General features: G+C 40.1%; 1 protein-coding gene across 1 annotated transcript; it reads right to left on the bottom strand.

The window, feature by feature from the left end:
* Positions 1–1,163: 1,163 nt before the first annotated feature.
* On the bottom strand, positions 1,164–12,579 carry PDZK1 (PDZ domain containing 1). Its single transcript, XM_026083391.1, has 8 exons — positions 7,704–12,579; positions 7,127–7,382; positions 6,047–6,183; positions 4,582–4,777; positions 4,126–4,322; positions 3,413–3,604; positions 2,249–2,548; positions 1,164–1,244 (listed from the first exon to the last, which is right to left on the bottom strand). The coding sequence occupies exons 1-8, from the start codon at positions 7,911–7,913 to the stop codon at positions 1,167–1,169; spliced, it is 1,566 nt and encodes a 521-aa protein (XP_025939176.1). The 5' UTR covers positions 7,914–12,579; the 3' UTR covers positions 1,164–1,166.
* Positions 12,580–19,741: the final 7,162 nt, after the last annotated feature.

The raw sequence follows: 19,741 nt of genomic DNA on the forward strand, positions 1-19,741 counted from the left end.
AGGGAGACGTGCATCACTAGTATCTAGTGTTCTTATGAGCTGGAGCTCAACCTTCGGTTGCTGAGTCTCAACTTGTTTCCTCTCCCTGTATAAATGGAATTGAGGCTTTGAATTACTGTTTGCTGGAGTTCAGTGTAAAGTCAGATCACAACTATTCCTTGTTTACTTTATATGCTGTAAATTCAGTATTCCCCACAACCTGTGTGTTCTTCTACAGTAGCCTGTATCCCCTTCTTGACATAATTCAAGGCATAAAAGTAAATTTTACTCATGTGACTTGAACTTGTAACTTCCCATAGCCACTCTCCCCAGCTTTCTTTGTTTTAGAATTGTTCTGGAACATAAATCATAGGTGGCAAGGGTAAGACCTGGGAAAAAGAAATAGCCATGCTCAACGATTTATTTCAGCATTGTTTTTGGTGTACAGCAAGGAGGCAAAGCATACAGTAGCAGTATTACAGAACCATTTATGTCGCATTCAAGACAATGTGGTTGGCTTGGAGTCAGACAAAGCATGACTCTGAATTACATACGCTATTCTAACTACCATGATCCACAGCTATAAACAGAGAGAATAGTGCTTAAAGGTTTTGAGTTGTGAATTATGAAGTTAGCATAATGTTTGAAAAATCTTCTGCAGTGTTAGTAAGGGAAAGGAGTGTAATGCACGTAGTCCATTGGCTTATGACATATCACAGCAGTTGTACTGCAGTAAATACAGCACATAAGTCACCACAGAGATTGAATTGATGAGCTTTGATTAGGAGAACCCCTTCTCCTGGGAGGTGGAGAGAGATCAGTTGTTCTGTATTTAAGAGCTTGTCTTTAAAAGGCTAAAACACTTATGGATTTATGAAACATGGTTCCTCCCTCTGCAGCAGCATATTTAAGTATATACCTCTAGTCACTTAAGCCTTTACAGAAATAAGTGACTAACTGCTCACTTTACGAGGCAGAAAGCCAATGAAGTACAATTGCAGTGTGTTAAATGACTACAAGTTACATTGAAATGTTTATTTCAGGCAGTTGCATTTCAGCAAGAGATTGTACTCCCTTACAGGTATGGTAATCCTAGAAATAGTCTAGTTCTGGGACGGGTAGTAGCAAAGAATGATTGAAGTAAAGGGAGTTGGGAGACTTATTTGTTCTTGGCATAGTTTGTCTTCTCACAACTGCGTGTCATCGCTGTTGTCACCGTCTGCTCTTGTTGAGGCACGTGATTGTGAAGAGGAGGATGAGCTTGCCTGCAGAGGAGTAACAAATACATTATGATTATTTTTAGTTTGTAAACTTGCTTGGTAGTCTGCAGTGTTATGAAGGTCTGCTGTTTTAATCGGTACTAATGATGTACCTATTTGCATGGGAGAATGAGCCAGCAAATGTGATTTTTTGTTGTTGTAGTTTTTTTTTATTTTATTAAGTTTACTGTAGAGATAAAATTGTATGATAAGGGCTTTCTGTTTTTGTTTAATTCCGGAATCTGCTGAATTTGCATGCAAAAGAGGGGCTAACTTCAGCTCTGCAAAACTCAGCTTGATAACTAAAAAACTTTTGAGAAAACTTGCAGCTGGACATCTGCACATGGTATAATGAAAAATGAATAGGGACAATATTAGTCATATTCTTCCCTAAATGTCTCTTCTGAATAAGCAAAAAAAAAAAATTTAAGGCTGACCACACAGAGGGGTCAAAATGACTGGTTCACGAAGAAATATCTTGTTTCTTTTCTGACTTCTATCATGCTTCAAATTCTTTCTACTGACATAATATGAACAAAATACTTCAAATCAGCACATTTGTTAGAACATGTTGTCATACCCTATCAATTGCTCTTCCTTCTACAAAATAATCTGTTTCAAAGTATTTCACCTGGTTTCCCCCAAAGCATTTCATGCTCTTTGGTGTACTTAAGCACTATTTCTCTGCACTTTCAGAAGTGTCTTGCCTGTTTTCCATCTTCATTAAGAATTATCATATTTGGATTACTGCGGTGCACAAAATCTTTTATGTTCATCCTTTCTGTGATTTAATCTTGCATTAAAGATACCCACCTGTATTATGTGTGGGGAAAGGAAGAATTGTTTGTGGTAATTGGACTCCAGCTTCCCTATTAATAACATAAACTGATTTTGTGAAAACCATTCTCAAGCTAAAGGTCCTAGCTCAGGTATACATACTAGCTGAAAATAAGTTCTTTTCATATCCCCTGGATGATCCCTCAACATCTGGTCAATGTAGTATTACTCACTCTTTCTCTTGGCTCTGGTGAGGTTCTCTCTGGCTCTGCTGGTGGGTTTTCTGTGTGAGCAGGAGGTGCAAAAGCATTGTAGGATGGATCTGCTGTAGAGGCTGTAATGTGAGTCTTCTGATGCTGAAAGTATTCATAAGCATCTTTGCTGCACACCAGTAGTGTTAGTTCGTCACCACTATCCTGCACTCTTGTCACCACTTTTTCATAGGGTTCATTCATCACATTCACCCCGTTTACTTCCACCAAAAAGTCATTATCTTTTAGACCAGCTGTGTCAGCTGGCCCACTGTTTTGTACCTGAAAAGGCAAGTTCAAACTGTGATATTAGCACAAAACTTGAGAAGACACATTAACAACCAGTGTTTATCTATGATGTTGTGTTACTGCTTTTGTTACAAGACAGCAAAGTAAACATGGGAGAGGGGAGATATCATGGGACAGAAAGAAATGAATTGGGAGAGGCAACAGGTTTAGATGAAATTAATATGGGACCCATCAAATTTAGCTTTAAAATGCATCTTGTTAGGCTTTCATTTTAGAAGTGTGGCATGGTGGAATCATGAAGACAGGTGGAAAACCAATTTTATTATTATTTGCAGATCCCTGTCTGGTAACTTAACGTTAAGTTTATTACATTTCACAAATTCCTTAGTAATGAGTGGAAACGTTCCTCCCCCCCCAAAAAAAAAAAACAAACAAAAAAAACAACTAAAGGCACAGTCATAATTTGAGGTAATAGAAGTTTGACTCTTGCCAGCTGTGTAATTTGGAGAAGGAAGGGGGAGATAAATCTTTTACATTTTTAGGGTATTCTACAGCTCAGAAAAATCTCTTTAAATTACTAATGTTAGCATGCCAGCCTTATGAATAAAAGTAAAAAATGAGGCAAAAGTTGAATTATCCTCACATTTTGACATCTAACAGAATGAGGAATGGTTTTTTTGGTGCTCATTTTTTTAATCTCCCAAACAATATTTTACCTGGTCCTACAGTGTCGGTCTGGCTTTAACAATTACAACTCTGTTATCTAAGAACATTGGAGAACAGACTTATCTTTTTTTGTGGTTTAACTTGAATATATTTACAGAACAGAAGGAAGAGGGGGAGGCTGTCTGACTTGACTGCCCAAGCTTTCCCTTGTTTCTTGTCCTGTGTTAGTACCTCACTGATGAACAGTCCAGGTTTGTTCTTGATCATATTCAAATTGAAGCCAAATCCACTAGGCCCTTTCACCATCTTGCAGATTCTTGGCTTGTTCACTTTCTGCCCAGTGTGCAACTCCACTCTTTCCTCCATTTTAGCTGGAGATGGATCTTGTACTTTGTGGTAGTATGAACAGGGGGAAATTTGAGCCTGAAAAAAACAGTAACAAAGAAAAGCTTGTTAATATAAAAAAAAATCTGTTATGAAATCTGTATTAGGCTTTCAGGTTAAACATGTTTTGTTTGAAACCTTTTTATGACTCAGAATTAATCTGCAGTGAAGAATCCTTCACCTCAGCCAGAAATTAAAAGGCAAAAACTACGATGTTGATCTATGTGAGAAGGGAGTTTTGTTACCCATTTCCCTCATAAGTGGTTACGCAACCTCATAACTCTCATTTTGCTGTCTTAAACTTGTCTTTGCTCTGATGTGTTCAAATTTAGAATTGTTTCAGTAGTGACTGTGAAAATTGGGAACAGGCCAAAAACTTGGGATGTTTAGTGACTTGCTATAGAAATACAAGGAGAGTTGCTGAAATATGGACATATTTTAGATATTTCCTGCAAGTTGAAGAAGTGTCTCTGTCAGAGCAGATTGGCCATTTCATTGATGCCTATATCTCTTTTCAGTGATGAATTATCAATTCCTAGCAGTAGCCTGCATTTTCTTACCAGTTTATACATGGTGTCAGTCTCCTTATCCACTACCAACAGTGTGAGTTTTTCCTCCGATTGCTTAATCTTTTCCACTACTTGTTCATGGTCCAGAGCCTCCACTTGTTCACCATTGACAGCCACTAAGGTATCATTGTCTTTGAGACCTGCCTTGGCTGCTGGGCTCCCAGAATCAACATCCTTGATTACATGATCTAAGATCAGAAGAAGGGGGAAAAAATAGTTTGAGTATGTTTGGGAAGTTTAAAGACATTTCTGATGGTAAAGGCTAATTTTCCAAGCTGCGCCTCAGGTCGAGACCGTTTCCCTGATGTAGCACTGCTTGCAACAGGACTATAAATAATTTCTCCAAGATTAGCAATAAGAAGCCAGACTGGGAGAATAAGGTCTGCAAAGCTTATACAGGAAGAAACTGTACAGCATATGTGGTGGCCTTGTTGGTTTTGTTCTTACCACCAGTATTTCGTTCCATTCGTAGATAAAAGCCATAACCACTTGTTCCTTTCTGGAGCTCAACAAGTCGTGGTTTGAGGGGAAGCAGTTTTAGGCTGGCACTCTCTTTGCTCAGTAACATCTTCTGGCTTCTGTAATACTGGTCCGTTTCTTCATCGGAAAGTAGAAACATAACATGATTTCCAGACTTCTTTACCTGCATTAGTACATTTACAGTCTCAGATGTGGCCCCTTCAACATCAAGCGGAATCGTAGATGATTTCAGTAACTGGTGCACTGATATACAATTGTGTAGAGGCTGTTCATAAAGGAACCACAAGGTCTAGGCCAGTCTACTAAAGAATTGATTTCAGTTAGGAACTTGGAGCATGCCCAGACTGTGCCAAGATCTTGAGCGTGTGAGATCCTCCATATAGCTGAGGGAATTTCCTGTACTACTTACTGTTTTCCTGGTCTCTAGAGAATTAGCTGTAGTGTTGTGCCACAGTCATGAAGGTGGCATGCAGTGAGTGGCAGTAAAATCGAATGAGTAATCAGTAAGTAGTGCTGCTCTGATCTAGATCTAGAGCTCTACAATATAAACATATGACATCTGTATCACCATTTTGGATTACAGTAACAACAATTGAATGGATAACTTGGCATTGCCATACCATTAACTTCCTGTCACTCTTGGTCCTCTTCCATCTCCCTGTATTACTGACTTCTGCTTTTTTTTGGTCTGTTCAGCCTCTGCTTCTAAGCTTCTAGTCTAATGCTGATCTTACCCACTATCACTCTGCAGCTGATGTTACAGCAACTCAACAAAACACAGATGTTGCATAGTTCTGTAGTTATTAGCATACATTGAGTTGTGTTGCTGTAGTGCTGGAGTATGTACTGCTGGCCTCAGGGCACTTTGAAATCTTTTCAACTCCAACTGCATTTTAGCAGTGCTGATAGTGGGAAAGCTGAAGCCTCACTAACAATGTTCTTTGAAGCTGAGGCCAGGTAGTGAAGTTACTTGCATAGTAATTTTCATTAATCTTGGATTTCTTAACAGGAAGAAGGAACTACTGTTTGGAAACATTAATCCTCCCTGTTCCAAGCTAACTGCATCATTGGAAAGTTCCCCCCTCTTCCTGCACTGAAAGCCACATTTGATGACTTGCCCTCTTTCCATTAAGAACATTTCTAGGACTTCTAGGAACAGGGCTTGATGTTTTTTTAATAGGATTCATGACAACCTTATAGTTGTGGTATTTAAATTTCTTTGGCCTGTCTTGATGGCAGTATTCATTCAGAGACAGTTCAAGAGGCTGCATGACAATAGAGCCATAGTAGCAGGGTACTCTGCAGTATTGATGATACACAGAGACTTCCAAGATTTACTGTGAAGCGTTCAAACCAGCCAGGCCTGCCCCCTCGGTAACCCTAATAGGTTTTTGTGAAAGTGGGCCAGACAGAAGGTGACTTGTACAAATACCTTTTCCACCACCTCCTCGTGTGTGTCATTTTCCACGTTTTTTCCATTGATTTCAATCAGGCGATCATTATTTTGGGCACCAGCCTTTGCAGCTGCTCCTTGTGATGATACCTCTACTATGAACAACCCCTTCTGACCTAAAACAGATGGGAAAACTCATTACGCAGGGTAAGTCAACAAAACATGCCTAGATTTTGATGGCTAAGGAAATTCAGCCCTGATGTCCTTAGAGACTCTGGATCTCTGTTTATGCACAGATTACAGTGGCACCACAAACCTTCCACATAAACACATGCCCATGTGCCTTATCCTGCCCTGGAAAAATCACTCCTGTGGGGGAAGAGGCATTTTTTGCACTATCTGCAGCTCAAACAATCATTTATTTCTCTACTGAGAGTGCTTAAGGGACTAAGACAGCTGAAAGGGATTTTGGTGGGATGGGGGAAGGGGCAGTTTGAAGTGGGGAGCTGCTTTTGTTGCTGTTATGTGCATTTCAGAACTTCCCGTTGTTTGGAAGGCTTCCATGTTTGGCCTTTGAGTTATATTGCATTCTGAAATACCCTCTTTAGAGCTGATGCTTTCTGGAAGATGTCCATATTCTTTTGAATAGCACTGGAGGAAAGGTATGTGTGGAAGACTTTGAAGATTTCTTGCTTTCTAAATGAAATAATTTGCAAATCAAAACAAGCATGTGGTTTTCCTTTTTCAGCTGTCTTTAGAACCTTGTGTACTGGTTCCCAAGGTAATTTGGAGGAACGGAGCAGGCCTTGATGCAGTGGTTGGAGTATATATCTGGTATACAAGAAGTGGGGCTGCAGAAGTGGTCTTAAACAGCAAGCAGAAAATAGCTTATTCTCTTTATCCAGTTTTCTGCCTTTTTTTTTCCCTCCACCACATAAGAAATGTGGCCCTCAGAAAAATGGAAGCTGCATATGCTGTACAGAAATGGATGGTAGAGAGCTGAACCCATCTTGCCTCCTTTCACTTCCCTTCTGTTAGCAAGGGCACTTAAAGTTAACTGTATTGTCTCTGTACCTGCTGTCATATCTTTACCATCTTCCCTCCTGCCCAAGCTCTCACCTTCTGTGGTTTTCAAGGAGAAGCCATAGCCATTCCTTTCCTTCACCAGATAGCAGAGCCGGGGCTGTGGAGCTGCAGTGATCACTCCATTGGCCCTGAGTGGTGGGGACTGCTGCTGCTCCTGCTGCTGTTCTGTTGATGCCTTTTGACCCAACTCTTCCAAGTTCACTCCCTCCTTTCTTGCCTTTTGATAGGAAGCTTCATCCAGAACAAAGAATACAACAGAATTCCCACTCTTCTTGATTATCTCCACCACCTGTAGTGGACAAGGTCAAATTGCAAGCAGGCACTAGAGTGATTGACTTAAAAGCCCTCCCCAGGAAGGGTTGCAGTATCAGCTTGGGCACTGCCTACTCTTGTTGGTGTCTCATCCCTCTACTTAGGCACTTTGAAGGCACATCAAAGGCATTTCATGCCCGTGGTGGATAATGAATGATGCAGGGAGATAACCAGAGCAGTTGACTCACCTCTTGGATTTCCTAGCTATAGCTGCCATAAAAAAAAGGAAAGGAAAGCTTCCCATAGTGACAGTGGGTTATGGGGGCTGGTATGGATCCCAGACTAAACTGAGATGTACCTGTGTGTGTTCCTCCTTGTCTACAAATACACCGTTAACCCTGAGGACTCTGTCTCCATCCTTCAAGCCAGCCTTGTCAGCTGGACTGTCCTTTTCCACGTTCCGGATGAGATGTCCTGCTGTGTCTTTCTCAATACGCAGGTAGAATCCGTAGCTCTTTTGGGGTTTTTTGGTCACTTTACATTCTCGGGGCTGGAGAGCAGAAGTCATCTCTACCAAGCAGGATGGAAAAAATACATGTGAACAAAAATAGTGAACTGCCCTAAATATGCTCTCTCTAAATATATATTGAGATGGTTTGCCCCAAAATTCTTGGGGTTTTGTTTCCCAGGAAATCCAGCTTTGCAAAGTTGAAGCTAGTTAACTAGGTTAAGGTGAAGAATACAGTCCCCCTTTTTTCCCTCCTCCTCTTCACTTTCCTTGGCTTCCTGTCTCAAAGGAAGTTAGTGTCTTAGCAAGATGCAGAACTGGAGGAGGAAGTTGTCTGCCTATGATAAGATGGTGAAAACTGAGGTGAGGATCTAAAACCAGATTTAAGTATTACAGGAAAAAAACCAATAACATCACAAAAATGTTGGAGCACTGCAAGAAGATATGTGACAAAATTGGATTTACAGAAGAGGAGGTGAGATCAAGGAAGGACCTCACTGTTCTAACCAGGCTTTCCTGTTCTTAGTTACTTTAACTAAACAAAATTAAGTTTCAGGAAAAGACATTGTAGCTGGAGTGTTATCATTAATGAGTGTGAGATTTGCTTTGGAGGGGGACTTTAAAGCAACTAAGAAAGCCCATATCTCCATTTACAAAGCTCTTTTTTTTTCTTTTTTTTTTTTTCTTTCTTTCTACCTGGGTTTGTTATCTCCACATCTCAGTTCTCATACAAAATGAGGCACCTGCTTTATTTCCCTGTCCTTTAGAAGTTAATCACTGGTAAGTCGAAGTTCTTGGAGCTGTCCATGTTTTCCTCTGCCTCAGAATCCTAATTAAAACACCTTTTGATTCTGTTCTAGAGAGGAGCTTACAGAGGTAGCATGTGTTACACTCAGATACACTGTATATGCAACTTGAATAAGATACGAGTGCAGGTATTATGAGGTATAACGGGTCTGGAACATTCAGGCATACACCTACTGACAGTGTAAATGTGCCATCAGGTAACCACTTGAAGGAGGGGTAATTTAACCAAGCCTGTTTGGTCTATGTAAAATGAAAAGAGGAGCTGACACAGTATGCTTATGTAGCAATTCTCATGTGAATACTCAAATGACCATAAAGCCTCAGTTTGCTGCCTATCTGGCTGCAAAACTTTGCTTCCAACCCTGATGTCCTCAACAATGCAATGAGATGTAATCAATAAGAAAAATGCGACATAGTGTCTATGGGAAGGGAACAAAACAATCCGGTTTAGAAATGACAGGCTGCTGAAGTGACTGCGGTAGTTTGACTCAAATGACTTGTCAATGAGTTCATGACAACTGTAGTAGAATTTCTAGTCAGTATCTCCAGGGTTTTGTGTTACTTCCCCGGAGAATTTGAGACCAGCTGGTTGGAGAATGTACTTGATGTTGGGAATTGCTACTAGACAATGACCTTGGTCCCCTGGAGGTTACAGAGCAAATCATTGTGGAAGCCACATCAAGCACATGATGGACAAGAAAATGATTGGGATCAGCTGGTATGGATTTACATTTTTATGATGCCTGATGAAGAGATGACTGGCTCTGTGGTCAGGAGGAGAGCAGTGGATACTGTTCACATTAACTTTTGCAATGCCTTTAAGACTGTCTTTCATACAGTCCTTGTAGCCAATTTTGGTTAGATATGAACTGAATGAGCGCATTATTAGGTGAGTGGAAAACGCTGGACCACCAAGCTCGGAGGGTTTTGATCAGTGCTGAACCAGCTGGTGGCTGGTTACTAGTGGCATTCTTTAAGGTTAGTACTGGGGCTGATACTGTTTAACATCTTTATTGATGATGTGGACAGTGAGACAGAATACATCCTCAACAAGTTTGTGGATGATACCAATTGCAGGAAGTGGTCAATAGGCTGGAGGGTAAGGTTGCTATTCAGAGGGACCTCAATAGGCTGGAGATATGGGCTGAGAGGAACCTCATGAAGTTCAACAAGGAAAAGTGGAAAAAACCATGCATCTGGACCCTGTGCAACAATACAGTCCAGGTGCTGGCTGGCCAGAAGGCAGCTTTGCAGGAAAGGACATGAGTGCACAAGCTGAACATGAGTCTGTGGTGTGCATTTGCAGGCAGGTCAACTGTATACTGGGCAGTATTGTTAAGAATGTAGCCAGCAGGAAGTGATTGTTCTCTATTTGGTTTTTGTGAGACCACATGTGAGTAATGTGTCCCATTTTGGGCTCTCCAGTTCAAGACATTGACATATTAGAACAAGTCTAGTGGAATGGTAGGGGGCTGGAAACATGGTGTTTGAGGAGAGGCTGAGAGCTGGGTTTATTCAGTCTTGAGAACAGAAGGTAAAGGGAAGGTCTTATTGTTGTCTTCAAATAGCTAACTGGAATGAATGGAGAAGACAGAGCCAGACTTTTTTCAGAAATTTACAGTGATAGGGCGAGAGGCAACGGACACAGGTTGCAGCAAGGGAAATTCCAATTAGACATAAGGACAGCTTTTCATTGTGATGACCGTCAGATATTGGAAGAGGTACCTAGAGAAGCTGTGGGACCTCCATCCCTGAGATGCTTACCTAGATGAGGCCCTGAGCAACCTGATCTGGGCTGGCCCCGTTTTGCATGAGGCATTGGACCAGATGGCCTCCAGAGGTCCCTTCCAACCTAAGATATTCTATGCTTTTGTGATCTAATGGAACTTTGTTTTGGGTGGTGCACGTCAGTAGGGGGAATATCACGTATCATGTGCTGAAAGTAAGCAATAGTCATGCTCAGGGAACAACTCCAAAGTTAGCTGTCTCAGCAACTCCTGCCAAAGACCCATGCTGATAAACGAGGTGAAGGAGGACAACCTTCTCTGGTTGGAAAGTTCAGGTAATTAGTAAACTCAATGATCTGTGTTTTATTAGATAGATTTTCTTCTGCCTATCTCTACCAACTGCAGTCTGTCAAAAGGCCAAAGTTGTGTTGCAGAAAATTAGCCTCTAATCACAGCCAAAAAAATGCTAATAACGTTCATCTGCCTGTATGTGAAACTTTCCGCACAGCTCTGATTTTGCTTCTCTTTCTGTCACCTATGTGACTAATGTATGTAGGAACAGGCCTTTTTTGAGAAGTAGCAGGCGCTCAAATCCCTCCATGATCTTGATAACAGCCTACTGCAGAACCACCTCTTTGGCTACCCATGGTACAGACTGTTTGCTGTCAAAGCCAGAAGTGCATTGCTGAGGTTATTCAAGCAGCATACTGAAAAGTATGCATGTGTGGTGGGGAGTTGGAACAGGTGCCACTGAAGTGGGAAGAGAATTTCAGCATGCAGAAATAGGAAGCCTACAGGTCACGATTCACTCACTCCCCTTGGTCAGGTTCTTCTGTGCGCTTTTTTTGAGTCCCTGTGTGTTTGCATCAGGACAAATAGCATGTAGAGATGGGCTGCCCTATTATTTGGACCTTGTTTGAAACACAGCTCAAAGCAGTTTTTCCTGACAAACATTGGGAATTTATGCTAATTCCTGAAGTTTACCTGCAAAAACAGTGTACAGAAAGTCTAAGAAACAGTAGGCTCTTAAGGGAAAGATTACTTCTTCATATTTAGAACATGGGAGAAGCTTATAGAGGGCTGCTTACTATTTCTCCTTTCACTCCATGAAAACTTTACATGTGAAATTATCAGGATCATAAAAAGGAGGAGTTTTCTAGGGGAAGAGGGATTAGGGAAAAATCAAAGGAATTTCCTACCTGTGTGTCTGTGTGGAGCAGCCTTCGCAGGAATTTTCTTTTGCTGTCCCTCTTGTGGCAGTACCTATAGGTAGGGCTGGACTTTGATTGGGCAAAGGTTGATTTAAAAGATGATTTATTTAACCAAGTTTCACTGAATATGTTCATCTTCTTGATAAGCTGCCTTGTCCTTGCCTGCAGAGGTACAAACCACATGCCCTTCTCAGTAGCTTTGAATTCTGCTCTGCTGATGATTAGACACAAAAGCAGTCAAGGAGCTGATTTGAGCCAAGCCTGATCTTTGCTCTGGGCAAGAATCTTCTCCAGCTATAAGAAACATCTCTTAAAGGGAGCAGGTCTGTGGCATATCTTATCCACTTGACATAAGCATCTGCAAGATATGCTGACAGACATAAACTGAACTGATGGTGTTTCTGATGTGGGGGGAAGTCTCCAAACTGGAGATCTTGGTATACCAATATGTGTAGTGATTTGACAGTATGAAGTTCCCTGTTCCAAAGTCTCATTCAACTTCAGAAAATTTTAAAGGGTCTGATTGCCCTCATTAACTTGCTATGGAATTGGATTATTAGAAACAATACCCATGTTTGCCATGGCTGTCTGTTCTACCTCTTTAATTGAAAGGAAAGGTAGTAGAAATATGTATAATCTAAATGTTGTTCTGCAACAGAACAGTCATCAGTGTTATAAATGCCTTACTGTAATCCACTTACCCCTAAATGGATTTGCAAGCCTGTTGTGACTAGGAATTGCCCCTCTTTGTGTAACATTCAATCTAGGAGTCCAGAAAAGTGAGCCCCAGTGTTGTAAGCACTAGACAAATGTAGTCAGACCCTGCCTAAGGTGGCTTGCAGTCCTTCAGACAAGTGAGACAAAGATTGGATGACAAGGGACACAGAGAAGGCAAATCACCATGGCTCACAGTTTTGCAGCTGAGCACAGTAAGGATTGGAAAACATACACATATGTATGCGTGAGTGTGTATATGTATAATAGATATATGTATTTGCATGTATAATTGTGTGTGTGTGTATGTGTGTATATGTGTGTATGTATATATATATGTGTGTATGTGTGTGTGTGTATATATATATATCAGGTCAGTATATAAGGAAACAGCACAGCATTTGAAGCAAGGCATCAAGATGTATTTTTTGATTGTAGTATCACTGTGATAGTCACCTGAGCCCAGTTTGGGTCCAGACAAGATTTTTCAAGAATAAGGTGCTACACAGATGTAAAATGTTTGTGAAACGCAGAAACATTCTATGTTTATAGAAGAGAAGACATGGGTCATGTTCCAGCTGGAAAACAGGTGGAGGCTGTGCAACAGTTCCAAAAAGTTTGGAAAAGAAAGTTGAGGGAGGAAGGTCTAGGAGTCAGCAGAATATTTGGAAACTTCTGACATGATAAATCAGTAAAGTTGGTAAATGAGAACAGGGAGGGAAGGTTCTTTATGAGCAGAGGCTGATGGTTAACACTAGAGCCATGAAAGGAGGTTGGTTGCGATGCTGATGATGAGGTGCATGGAGGAAGTATTGCCATATCTGCTTGAGAACAAGACTCTGCATGTCTTAGGGCTGTTTTCATGTCTGCAGTGTTGAGATACAAATTGTATGGAAGGTGTGCTGATGTATCCAGTCCTAGCAAGCCCTTGAGGGACCTCTCCTGTCCTCCCCCCAGTAAAAATGAAATTAAGAATGGAACAGAATAAAGGCAATTTAAAGTATCTCCTTTTCTGGTTCTTGAGTCTTTTGGACTGTTCTCTCAAACATGTTGGTATGACTATAAAAATGAGGAACCTAAGCCCCCCCCCCCCCCAAAAAAAATCTGACCTCTAACATTTTATGGCCTACAGATCTCTAGGAAAACCTCCAAATTCACAGGACTTTGATATTGCCATAGTGACTTAGGTGGTGCGGTTCTGTTAGCACAGGGACTAAATTTATGGGGACCATTCTCCCCAAAGTATGTCCCTCTTTTATAGCCCAGTTGTGGTAATGTAAGGACCCTTGTATTTTCCTGTGTGCTAACATTTACAAAATTCTTTCAGTCGTTCTTTTTGCTAGACCTTTCTGATGTTTAGTTAGAAGAAATTCTGTCATACTTATTATCTGTGTTACCCAAGGAGCCATCTGTTTCAGATATTTGTTTTAGATTTATACCAGAGAGAAACATTTTCTAGTAGTTGTAAGTGGTCACATGGTTTCCTCAGCATGTTGGTAACTAGAGAGAGGAGCCTGTGTTCTTAATTTTGGAGCTTGCCAGGGTCCCTGGCTTTAATAAAGTCACAAGTTTTGATAAGTCTTAGCCCCTAAATAAATGCTACTTGTCAAGGTCCCACTCTTTGCCAGGAAGTGTGCAGTCCAGGTGTCAAGCTTGCTTTTTGGCCCTGTTTTGGACACAGACATAACTGGAGCATGTGGATCTCTAATGCCCATTGGTGCCGAAATGATGGCTAATATCTGTTACTGACATCTGAAGAATTTATACATGTTTGAGTTAAAAAAAAAAAAAAAAAAAAAAGGTAACTAGTCTCTGGATTACTTTTACTTTCTTTGGTAAGCTGTTTGTGTGTGTCCGTGTGTGTCTTCTATCTTCTATTGGCAATGGTGACAAAACAGGTTTTGTTGCCATTTCACTGGCTGAGAGGAGTAGAAAACACAGCTCTTAATGAAAGATTTGTGAAGCAGATCTTTGAAGTTTATAATACAAGCTTAAAGCTATAAAGCTTTGTTGAATAAAGGATACCTTTGTTTTTAACAAAACTTTACAAGGGTCTAAACTTAAATTTTCATGAATACAGTTCACCTGTTCAGTTCTGAAAATAAGCTGGCTTCTCAAATGATGCACATCACTGCCAGCATTGTTCTGTTGACAAAAGGTTTATGTGCATGCTTTACTGTAGAAATATTCCCCCTTTAATCCTTATAATTGTGACTATACTAATCACAGCTGAACTCTCTTGCCTGGGAAGCATGGGTCTGGATGCCCGTTAAAAAACATATAAGGAGGCATTTCTAAATAACGTTTGTTTACCTGCCTTGATTACTGCATACTCATTGACCATCAGCTCATTTTGTCTCTTTTCAGTGCTATCCTTTTTTTGAATTCATAAGACACAAACTAATTAATGACAATTAATTTTCAAATGCAGCCTATTAGGAGAGTGAGGGCTCTTATTAATGTCCTCTCCTGACTCTTGCTGGGACAAATTGGAAAGTTGTCCCCATCTCCCTGCAGAAAACTATGCCCTTGTAGCTGAGAGTGACAGAATGGTGGTATGCCTGGTCTAAGCCACCACAACCCAAAGTATTAACAGGAGGCACCATCACTTTCAATTTATGTTAGTATGCATGACTGCGAACTGTGATGTCTGAAGGCTCTGGTTCATAACCTCTGTCAGGTAGAGGCATGGTGACTGAAGAAGTTACTGTCCTCACCTGAGGCGGCAGCAGCCTTTTCAGATGCCCCAGTTAAATCTGACAGGAATGGTGAATCAGAGCCTTGGACTGTTTTAAGGACTCCCTCAGTACAGTACTATGAAGATGTCTTGTATTTGTTCTTGTATCCAGGCTGCTAAAAATCAGTATAACCTTTTCACTTTGCCCTTTATTCTGCCAGTGATGTTTTTGCACTTTGGCAACTATTGGGTAAAACAGCACGCGCTTTGATGATAGGAATACTTGGTTCACTGAGATCCTGCTTAATCATGAGGCAAAGTTCACTTCATCTACCAAATGAATATTCATCAGTCATCCTGTACGTAGCCAAGTGGTATTTAAATCTCTCTTTTTCTGATGACCAGATGCTCTTGATATGGTAAAAAGTCAGGGAAATGAAGGAGAAGCAAACAACTGGTATTGCAGGTCTAGGGAGGAGAAAGAGAGAATATCCCTCCTTTTAGCTTTTTGGACTTCTGTCTTCCTAAATCATGTTCTGTTCCTAATCAGCCAGTGTTTACAGCAATGAAAAGTACTCTGCTATCCAGTGAAACTTTTATGGCCAAGGGAAACCACCCCTTTCTTCTTGGTAGACCTGTCGGCAGGGAATTACAGTGGTAGTCCTCTTCCCTCAGGCTTTGCTTTTTGTGTTTTAAATAGTGAATTGTCTTCCCTAATGTCCTTTTCACTTGAGAACATAAACTGTAAACAAGTGCTTTCTTCTTTAGTTTTCCAGTAAGGATTCTGTATTGATTATGAATTGGGCTTTTGAATGCTGAATATTTAATGGACTTAATTGTCATGTGTGTCTGTGCTGCTTCTTTTGCTGCCATGTCAGGCTGAAATCAATGTTAAAAACTGGAATTTTGTACTCAAGCAAAAATCTGAAGACCTTAAAAAAGAAAAAGAAAAAAGAGGAATTATGTGAGCTGAGTAGGTTCCTCAGTGGAGGAATGTGTTTTGTCCTAATAAATGGGTGTATACCTGTGTATATATATTCATGAGCATGCACAGAAATCAGCCTGTCTGCAAAACAATTTGGATAACAACAACAGAAGTTGACTGGATTAAAGCTGCTCAAGTGGCAATGCCTTTGGAATTCTCTTCTTCCCTCAGGCACTGATAATACGTGGGAAGATGTTTCTTTGCAGATCCTTACATTGGGCATTTTCAGGACATAAATTTCTTCAGTTCTGCATTTTAATTGCTGTATCAGTCAAAAGTTTTTGTACATGCGAGATGCTGAGACATTTGTAACATTGTGTGTGTGTGTATATATATATTTTAAATCCACCAGTCTGCTTTTCCAAATCCATTCAGCACATTGTGCTTTCTGTTTCCTAGGATATGTAAGTTTATAAAACTGCTTTTTCTGATCTATGAATGAGCAGATAGGTTACTTAGATCTCAGTTGCGTGTACATTTCTTGCCCTTTGGAGATAGATTACTGAATTTGACAGTAGTGTGTGTTAGTTTTTCTAAGCTTTTCAAGTTTTTGTGTTTAAAACCCCCCCCCAAAACCCTACTCCACTGTTTTCTTCAAGGAGCCTGAGGAACAGATGCTTATACAATCACTACCGAAAGCACATACTCCTCCTCCAAAAGTACAGCTTTGTGGGAGAGGAAGTATACAGACCTAAGACTTTGACAACAAGTCTGAATCTCTTTACCTTCCCATCTCCAATTCCCCTCCTCATTCCCCTCCCCCCTTCCCCCAAAATCTGTAATCAGTCCAGGAAATATCCCTGGTTTCTGTATCGCCTCTTTATTATCGAGTATTTTATTTCACTTTGTCAATGGAGATGCTATAATGACTTTCCTTTGCCCTAAGCTCAGTGTCAATGGATGGTGGGGCAGGAGGTGGGTAATGTGCGTTAACCTCAGCAAATATAAATGCTTCACTGAAGCCAGGAGATCCATTTTGACTTTTTTTTCATATGCCAAGGATCTAACTTTTGCTTCAGATTTCCTGCTGGGTGCATGTAATCTTGCTCCCAGAAGGACTTGAACTGAAATAGCATTCATTAACCCCTCTCTCTCTGCGATCAGTGGTCGTAATGGTAAGTCTGAGTGTAGCCTTGAAGCCTAAATGCAGGCTGCCTGTAGAAGTTTCCACCTCCTTGGTCAGCTTATATTTGCCTTTGTATTGAGTGAAGTATTGTGTGCTGCTCTGATGTGGCTTATATGATGCCTATAGAAATGTATGGGGGTGGATAATGGCTGCTCTTTATTAGTTATTGTCATTTCTGTGGCTTTCAAAGGCTTGTGTCTGCCACAAAAAGGAAAAAAAAATTACTACTATGCTAGGCTTTGCATGAATGCAGTCCTTTTCCTGGGTAAACCTTGAGAACAATTACTTATAAGCATTGTGAGGAATATAAATCTAGATATTAGTTGAACCCAAGATTATTTTAATATGAGAAAAAGTTTATTTACTACAAAAATAAATTAATGAAGTATAAAGGCCAGCAGAGTAAGTTATAAGCTTTTATAGTTCTTTCAATTTCTTTGCCTCCTCCAGACAAGCAACTGATCCTACCAGAAATCCATGCTTAAGTACTAAGAACAGAATAAATCTCCTTAAAATGCATACACGGAAGTAACATTGACTTGGTTGTAAGAGCAAGTTTTGGTGATGGCAGAGCCTATGTCCCTGATCTCAGCTGGAAGATGGCACTCAAACTTTCTAAAATACCCGCCTAACTTTTTGTCTTTTTGTGGAAGATCATGTAAGTGACATGGCAACATCTGGGCCTACTTAACTTATCCTGACATGTTGAATTGGGTTCTGAAGTGGAGCTGGCAGGACATGCTTCTCAAGAAGTAAAGGCTGTGGAAAAGGAAACAAAAAATTCTGTTAGCCACAGGCATAGCTGAAGTTACATGAATTTGTTTCCTCAGGCAAGCCATCCACAGTAGAAAGAATTCAAAGATTTAGGTGATTAGGGAAGCTAGCCTGTGGCCAGATGAAACCTCTGTGTGTGTGTGCCAGTAAGCTCCACAATGAGTCCGTCTGATAAATAGCAAGATCCCAAGAAGATAAGCAGTGACTCAAGCTCTACTCTCTTGTCTTTTTGTTTTGCTTTTTTTTTGGAAGCTACACCGTTGTTTCTTGCTTTTCATTTATAAGTGCACATGAGGGAGTCCCAACAGAGCCCTTTAATGATTTTCTAAAGTTAAACCACAACTTGTCACTGATCAAGTCAGATTCTCTGATGTTAATGGTGGTGTTTAAATCTGCCCTTATGTGATTTAACTGTCACACCTTCTTTTAGTCCCATGGAAATGCTGTGTCCCTTTGAAGAGGATGATGGAATAAGAACCCTCCTAACTGTGTGTTTAGTGACAGCAAGGTGTAAAGCAAAGATAGCTAATGGACACTTAAATCTGGTAGGCATTTACATTCTTAAGTAAGTGCTGCTATTCATTATCTGTGTGCTTTTGTAGCTAGATCACTAGATAGGGAATTGCAGCTGAAGGATGTTGTCATTGTCTTAAATTCTCCTAGGGCAGCACTTACAGTAATTCCTCCTAGTGTTAACTTTGTTAGTGGTGATAATGTGTTATATTAGTTTGGGAGTTTGATCATTTGACTATGTTAGTCTATTGATTCACTGTAATACTGCAAAGTTCCATATTTAATTAGCTTAGATAAATGTGGATTGTTGCTTTTGCAAGGTTTTCTTGCTTTTATGTCTATTTGATTGACATTATACTTTTTATTATTTTGATTAAAAAAAGAAAGAAAAATTAAGTTGCAGCTTTTGACAAATTGGTATATGGACCTTTTCTCTTTATAGTTACAGAATACATATATCTTGAGGCATGAAACTTGTAAGCCCTCTGAGTTCCCTTCAAAATTAGTTATAAAATGCTTCACAACATGATTAATAATAATAATAATAACAATCACTATGGCAAAAAGCTTTGTGTTTCAATTCAGTATAGAACTCTTGGGTTTTGTTTTTTTTTATTCTAGATATAAAAGTAAAAATGATAACCCATTTGTCATTTGTACACACCAACATATTATGAAAGTGATACTCTACTGAAAGAAATCCAACAAACTAGGTCTTAAACTGAGGTACATGGGGAGGTTGAGAAAGATGTTGGCATAAACTTGGAAACTGGAGCAGAATGGCTTGCAAATTTGCAATTCAGCTTTTCTTTGGCTTTCTAGGATTGTGACAATTGTTCCATATTTGCAAGAGAAAAGAGAAGATCTTTTTAACTTGTAATAGGAAGCAAAACTGACTCTCAGAGGAACACAGGCAGTGTTCCCATTGTGAGGCTGCACAGCATATGATTGAGTTTTATGAAACGGAGGGAGCACAGCCTGCTTCTCAGGCCTCAGAGGAAGTAGCTTGGCTTTTTAATGACTCTCAGGCTTACTCAGCCTAAATGTTTTGTGTTGATATAGAATGGATTAAAACTTTTAATTTCCCCCTTTGGTAGATTAGTTTTATGCACACACTTTTTTTTTAACATGGGCAGATTTAAGATAGTATGTTAGTTATATGAACATACTACTGCAATCTCTGCATGCACATTCCTTTATAATTTAGTATTACAGGGAAATCTGTGATAAGTAGGCAGGCACCCATGTTTTAATAAAACTCTAGAGGAGATAAGACCAAAAAAAAAAAAAATCTTATGCATGGCTGTTATTAGCCCCAGATTTGGGATTACAGTTAGGAGAGGGAAGTCTTTTT

The sequence above is a fragment of the Apteryx rowi genome, unplaced genomic scaffold (assembly GCF_003343035.1).
Source record: "Apteryx rowi isolate R43461 unplaced genomic scaffold, aptRow1 scaffold_60, whole genome shotgun sequence".
Taxonomy (NCBI): Eukaryota; Metazoa; Chordata; class Aves; order Apterygiformes; family Apterygidae; genus Apteryx; species Apteryx rowi.

Excerpts from the sequence above, each read along its gene's own strand:
- PDZK1 (XM_026083391.1), bottom strand. The coding sequence starts at position 7,913 with ATGACTTCTGCTCTCCAGCCCCGAGAATGTAAAGTGACCAAAAAACCC. Across the intron at positions 6,184-7,126 it reads CTCCTTGAAAACCACAGAAG|GTCAGAAGGGGTTGTTCATA; the intron begins GTGAGAGCTTGG and ends CATCTGTTTTAG. Across the intron at positions 3,605-4,125 it reads CTGACACCATGTATAAACTG|GCTCAAATTTCCCCCTGTTC; the intron begins GTAAGAAAATGC and ends TGTTTTTTTCAG.